Below are 7293 nucleotides of genomic sequence, written 5' to 3' on the forward strand. Positions count from 1 at the left end.
TTGATTGATTGATTGATTGATTGAAAACTTTATTAACAGATTGCAGAATGCAGTACAGCTCAATACACACAATTGTTAAGGGGATGCAGACCATGCAGTACTGTTACATTTGTGACATACAGTAAATATATACAAGGGGGAGGGAACTGTACATTTATGATGAATTGAAAATGGGGGACCCTGATGTAAACAAGACGGAAGTCTTTCTCTGGTCTGCATCCCCTTAACAATTGTGTGTATTGAGCTGTACTGCAGATATATTTCAATTGCCTTACTTATTTACATAAGTATTATAGGCCTACAGCAGTATTGTACAGACAGTCTGTGTGAAGTCTGTGTGGTTCTCCAGCTGCACAAAGGCAGAGCAAGAGGCTCTACAGAGGGTGGTGATGATAAAGCCATGATAAAGACCTTCAATCAGCTGAAGGGGAATCCCTCCAAGCTGCTGTCAGTGCTACACACCTTCGGCCGCTCTGGTATCAGCCATGCATCAAAACGTGCACACGCACTCAGGCGAGTCGCTAACCGTGCTGGGCCAAGTATAGCGGCTCAACCCACCTCTGTTGCCCATCGTAAAATGAAGCTCGGGGGTCGACGACGGCTCGCTGCGGGGAGGCCGAAGAAAAGTGTGGTGAGCACAGACCATCGCTATAGTTTCCCAACAGGAGTAAAGTCTGGAACGCACCACAGCCTGTCACAAGCAGTAGAGATGTGTCGTAGCAATCCGAAGTGACATTGACCACCAATATAGCATGTACATAAAGACCCAGTGCCTCATCCGTAGCTAATATTGCACTACCACAGGACCTAGCATGTCCTACCATGCTCTGTAAATAACTTATGTACATATACCGATATGCCCTACTCTGTTTACTTGTTTTATTGCACAATGTCGTTCTATTGGATTCTATTATATGTTATTACTATTGTATTATGCACATCTTTGCGGGCACGACCACCCGCATTTAATTTTTTTTTTTTTTTTTTTGATATTTTTTGCACAAATCTCTCCAATATTCAAAACATCTCTTTCCACATCACCATATGCAACTTCCAAGATTTGCCTTTTTCTTTTTTGTAAGAACATACAAAACATGTAAAGGACTCATACAAATACATTAACAACTCAAGTTCAAGTTCAAGTTCTTTAATAGTTGTCATACAGAAGTACAGAATACTTTCATACAAAATGCTTCTTACTGTTACGCTCCAGAGACTGTGCTAGACAAGATAGTATCAAATAACATAATAACATAATATAGCATGAATTTAGAAGAAGAAAATGAGGTCACAGTGTTCGGTAAGCGTCCCAGACACATGTAGGTGTGCATGATAGCATGCATGCATGTGTGTCTCCAACATATGTATGTGGGTACGTGTATTGATTGATTGATTGATTGAATTGATTGATTGATTGATTGAAAAGTTTATTAACAGATTGCAGAATGGGTACAACTGACATGGAAAATAAAAAAGACTTACGAAAAAAAGAAAAATACTATACTATACATTGTGCGTATACATCCCTGATATATATACTTTGCATGTAGACCGATCTACCTGCGAGCAGGTATGTGCTGCATCCTCTATCGGGATGCCACCCTTCTCCATATTGCATGTGAGAGAAAGCGTCCCAGACACATGTAGGTGTGCATGATAGCATGCATGCATGTGTGTCTCCAACATATGCATGTGGGTACGTGTATTGATTGATTGATTGATTGAATTGATTGATTGATTGATTGAAAAGTTTATTAACAGATTGCAGAATGGGTACAGTACAGTACATCTCAATACATACAATTGTTAAGGGGATGCAGACCAGAGAAAGACTTTCATCTTGTTTACATCAGGGTCCCCCATTTTCAATTCATCATAACATATATGACATACATGACATACAGATAGACAGTACTGCTACATCTATACATTTATGACATATCAGATTTGCAAATACAGTACTGTTTGTGATACAAAAGTGTCCAGAAAAGGAGTGTATATACATTTGGCGTAGAAACTGTACATTGGAGGAGGTTGGTGGGGTGGGGTTGGGTGGGTTGGGTGAGGGCTGTGTACGTAAGCATGTGTACATGCCTCACATGTGTGTGTGTGTGCATCTTCCAGGTATGCGACTGTACTCCTATCTCTTGTGTGTGTCTCGTATCCATGTGTGCCTCCGCCCCCTATGTGAGTGTATATCTCAGGTGTGCATATATATGTGCGTCTCAGCTACGTATGTGTGTGTCTCCTATGTACATGTATATCCCCCATATGTGTCAGTGAGAGCCTATACCTCAACTATGTGTATATGTAGGTGTGTGTATGCCTATTTCCTATAAGTGAGTATGTGCATGTATGTGTGCCCCTGACATGTATAACTTAGCCTTGTGCATATGAGTGTGTGTAAACCTATTATGTACACATACGAATATGTGTATCCTAGATACTTGTATGCGGCTAAACATGCACATATGAGAGTGTGATAGAGACAGTGACCATTCCATAGATATACCATCCGGACATAAAATCCATGTACATACATATATAACACATTATAAAGTACAAGTACCATCAGATCAGATCCCCTTTTTCATATTCATCCTTGATATCATTGTAACCCCACCTTAATCATTTGTCCCCAGACCGTTCAGTCAGGTGTAGAAAACTGTCCCATAAACGTGTATGCAAATAAACAACTTGTGACAAATAAAACTCTTGACTTGACCACCAGCCTCTCTATCTAAATGTTATATTGTTAACTGTCTAGTTAGGCATTAACTGTGTTAATCTAAATGTTATATTGTTAACTGTCTAGTTAAGGCATTAACTGGGTTAATTAATCTAAATGTTATATTGTTAACTGTCTAGTTAAGGCATTAACTGGGTTAAGTGGGGAGTGCGTCATGGTACAGTTTCAGTAAGTGGGGAGTGTAAACAAGTTGAACGCGTCACGTGAAATAACGTTACGTGAATAAACATATAACGTTACAATGTACAGTTTCTGACAGCTGGCTGTGTTGTGAAATGTGCATAACGTTATGAATAAACCGCGAAGTCACGCGAAATAACGTTATAAACGCGAATCTGGTAGTATATTTATTTGTATCTTCTTGAGATGATAACATTAACATCCGCATTTTACCGCATGGCGAGCTAAACCAATCAGAGAGGGGCTTCGCTCAACCAATCAAAGAGGGGGCTGCAGAAATGGAGCCCAACCAATCAGAGAGGCGTCTGCAGAACTTCAGCCATTGGGTGGGACCCAAATCACGTGACCAAAATCAGTCAATGGAAGCGAGGGGTTGCTATGTGCGGGCTTGTATGTGCGGGGCTTGTAAGCGCTGGTCTCCGGAGCTGCAGCTGGAAGCATCTCGCGGTCTTGGTGACGGCTTTCTTGGAGCCCTTCTTGGGCGCTGGCTTGGCTGGTTCAGGCATGTTCGACGGCTTATCAGAATCGAATGGTGACGGTCGCTTATGGTTTCCTGCCTTATTTATAGGAGGTTGATGCAAATAGTGCTGCGTGGCTTCTACGATACGATTGGTCGGGCGTACGTGCGTAAAGCTAATAGAACATGCATTTCTCTCAGCATGGTTAAAAAGGAAATTATAAGAAAGTGTACACATTGACAATATTTTGGTTTATTATTTGGCAGTGCTGGGAAAAGTATTGAGCAAAAGTACAATACACTAATAGAATAGTACTCTGTTAAAAGTCCTCAATTTAAAGTACTTCTTATTGAAATAGTTTCTTAATTCCATGTGGAACCAGGACATACATCCCCCCCAAAAAATAAACAGGATATAAGGAGCCAAACAAGGCAATTATGGTAGAAGCAAAACTTTTCTCCACATAAATATTCTATATGGAATTCCAAAAAATGTATACACAAACTACAGCTAGTTTCAATATCAACCTTATATCTAGAAAAACAGCTTCAGGCAGCATTGCTGCATTCTTTTGAATGACTGATTTAGTCCAGAACTCCATTCCTGTTTTGTAGTTCTGTTAGAATTTCATAGCTGTAGTTTGGGGCAATACCAATGGAGAAAGTGAGTCATTCTTATACATGAAGTACTTCAAATTGGGCAAACTTCTAGTCAGTTATGTGTGTACCATATCCCTCACCTATACTCTACTATAGTTATACCACTCATCAGTATGACTTAATACATAGTGTCTTTATAGTATACCTGTAACACATATACATCTGATATACTCCAGTTTAATCACTTTATCGATTCCAATTGCACTTTACTGTTACATTTGTACTGTTTAGACGCCAACTTATTTTCTTTGTACTGTATAACGACAATGGATTTAAACCTAGAGGAAATGTATAACCATGCCTATGCGTTAAATGCACCGTCCTCTCGACACCTGTCATTCTGTTTTAGGGATGAACTGACTGAACTAGTATGACTGTCAAATGACCGTCTATATGGATTAGTCTTATTGTGACGTTATTCTAGTTTCATAAAGAATAATTATGTGTAGAAAAGCTTAGCTTCTACAATAATGACAAATTACAGTATAGGATGCAGAGTCATTGCCTTCTCGGTAATATCTGGGTGGCTCTGAAAAGAGCCTTTGTGGAGTTTGTCGAAGAGGCTAAATAATTTACTTCTTGGCAGCCTTCTCGGTCTTCTTGGGCAGAAGGACAGCCTGGATGTTGGGCAGCACACCACCCTGAGCGATGGTCACTCCTCCCAGGAGTTTGTTGAGCTCCTCGTCGTTACGCACGGCCAGCTGCAGATGGCGGGGGATGATACGACTCTTCTTGTTGTTGAGGCGGCTAGGTGGTGTAGTGGTCTAAGGCACTCGCCACCAGTGTGGAGACGCTAGGATTCGCGTGTTCGAATCCAGCTCTCCACATTGTTTTTCAGTTTGGCTGGTCGTCCGCAGTAATACACATTGGCCGTATTACGGGGAGGGAAAAACTGAAGGGTGGGGATCGAACGTTGTGAACAAGCGACTCCTACAAGTCGGTTGGTGCGCCTGCGCAGTAGAATCAGGAAGTGTCGGGGGCAGCGTGAGCCTCCCACGCGTTACTCCTCGACACTGAGAGGTCGAGCTGCGCAGGTGAAAAGATGCGACTGCTGTTACCTCAAGTACCGGAGGGGACTTGTGCTATGTATGACTTAGTCCTCACTGCAGCCGGCTTGTGGGAGGCAAGAAACAGCGTTCGTGACAGGGGAGGGTTGAATTGGATGATACGAAATTGGGATGGGAGAAAATATAGAAAATGGGAGAAAAAGTGGATCAAAAAAAAAACGACTCTTCTTGTTGTCACGGGCAGCGTTTCCAGCCAACTCCAGGATCTCAGCGGTCAGATATTCCAGCACAGCGGCCAAATAAACCGGGGCACCGGCTCCAACACGATGAACATAGTTGCCTTTACGCAGCAGTCTGTGGACACGACCGACGGGGAACTGAAGCCCGGCACGAGAGGAGCGAGTCTTGGCCTTAGCTCTGGCCTTTCCTCCGGTCTTGCCTAGTGATGTGACGTTTGAAGCGAGGCTCCGGAGCTTGTGTCGAGCAATCCAGCTTTTTTTAAGTGGAGCCTGTATCGAAGCGCGTATCAGGTGACGTACTGATGACGTCCGAAGCCTCGGTCCGGGGGGTACCACCCCCGAAGCCCCACTCCGGGGGGTACCGCCCCCGAAGCCCCACTCCGCGTCACTGATTCAGGAAATGGCTTCGGGGTTGGTGCGCAACGCGTCTCCAACACGGGAACATCCCCGCAACACAAGTGTCGACATAGGAATTCATTACGAGTTTCTTTGCGTTGGAGAATCCCGTGGAGTACTGGGAAAGACAAATAAATGTGTATCCTAATAATCCCAACATATATATATATATAACAGATGGTAGCGCGAGGCACTGTCAGTCACGATGGACTTCAAGCGTTGTGAAGTGACTGGCGAGTAGCGGTACTGCGAGTTAAACTCACTCCACTTAAAAAGACACACTTTACACGTCATGAAGAGTGAATTCACCTTGGTGTAGCGGTCTGTGCTGTCACCTGTCGCCCGTGTCACCGCAGACCCGGGTTCTAAACTCCCTCGGGGCATCGAAGAAAGTTAAACACAACGCAAAAAAGGTGACCATATGATATCATCTCCGTTACATATAAACTTGCTGTAATGTCTAAATTGCTGTGCCTAATCTGATCACATCTGTATTATCCAAATGCAGGATGGCATGTCGATTTTGAGTTGCTTTTTCTGAATAAAAATTAATGAAGCAAGCACTTGTCCCTGCCATCATTCTGTTAGAAAAACACACTATATTAAATTATAGAATGTTGTAGTAACACAAGCACTTTCTCCTCTGTCCCTGCCATCATTCTGTTAGATAAACAGACACATTATTATTTGTTTATTGGCATCATCATCACTCTGCCTGTTCTACATTTATTGTCCACTTGATGGCACAGTAGAGCAAATGCACCATGAAGCTTCGACACATGTGTGGTACAATTGGATGGAAAGCCTCAATGCTTCATGAAGCTTCATCTCGCCATCACTAGTCTTGCCTCTTCCAGACATGTTTATGGTTGTCTTTAGTTAAACGAATTTGAAAATGAATGCAGCGAGTTGGAGAGGCGCCTTTTATATTCAGGCTTGTGTTTTCTCACCCAATCAGGAAAGACGTTTTGTTGGCGGCTTTTCCAAAAGACCAGTCCTCCAATAACCTCGTTCCCAGTTGTATCTCCGTGAAGTCCTCCAATAACCCTGTGAGATGTAGGCGGAGTAATGACCTCACAGAGAGGAGACCAATCAGAAACTACTGCGCCTCCGCGTTAGTAATATAAGGCCAGAGTTTCTACACAGCAGCGTATTATTCTTGTTGAAGTGAAGACTGAAACATAGTTTCTCATAATGGCCAAAACTAAGCAGACCGCACGTAAGTCCACCGGTGGCAAAGCCCCAAGGAAGCAGCTCGCCACCAAGGCTGCCCGTAAGAGCGCACCCGCTACCGGCGGCGTAAAGAAACCTCATCGTTACCGGCCCGGTACCGTGGCGCTGAGAGAGATCCGTCGTCACCAAAAGTCCACCGAGTTGTTGATCCGCAAGCTGCCTTTCCAGCGCCTGGTCAGAGAAATCGCCCAGGACTTCAAGACCGACCTGCGCTTCCAGAGCTCTGCTGTCATGGCTCTTCAGGAGGCCAGTGAGGCTTACCTGGTCGGTCTGTTTGAGGACACCAACCTGTGCGCCATCCACGCCAAGAGGGTGACCATCATGCCCAAAGACATCCAGCTGGCCCGCCACATCCGTGGAGAGCGCGCTTAG

At 43.8% G+C, this 7293-nt stretch overlaps 1 protein-coding gene across 1 annotated transcript; it reads left to right on the forward strand.

Moving 5' to 3' along the window:
* Nucleotides 1-6882: 6882 nt before the first annotated feature.
* On the forward strand, nucleotides 6883-7293 carry LOC311223843 (histone H3.2-like; the record flags this gene model as incomplete). Its single annotated transcript, XM_084308607.1, has 1 exon — nucleotides 6883-7293. One exon carries the CDS (start codon nucleotides 6883-6885, stop codon nucleotides 7291-7293), a length of 411 nt encoding a protein of 136 aa, XP_084164733.1.

This window comes from Notolepis coatsorum (genome assembly GCF_963971535.1).
Source record: "Notolepis coatsorum genome assembly, chromosome: 2".
Classification (NCBI taxonomy): Eukaryota; Metazoa; Chordata; class Actinopteri; order Aulopiformes; family Paralepididae; genus Notolepis; species Notolepis coatsorum.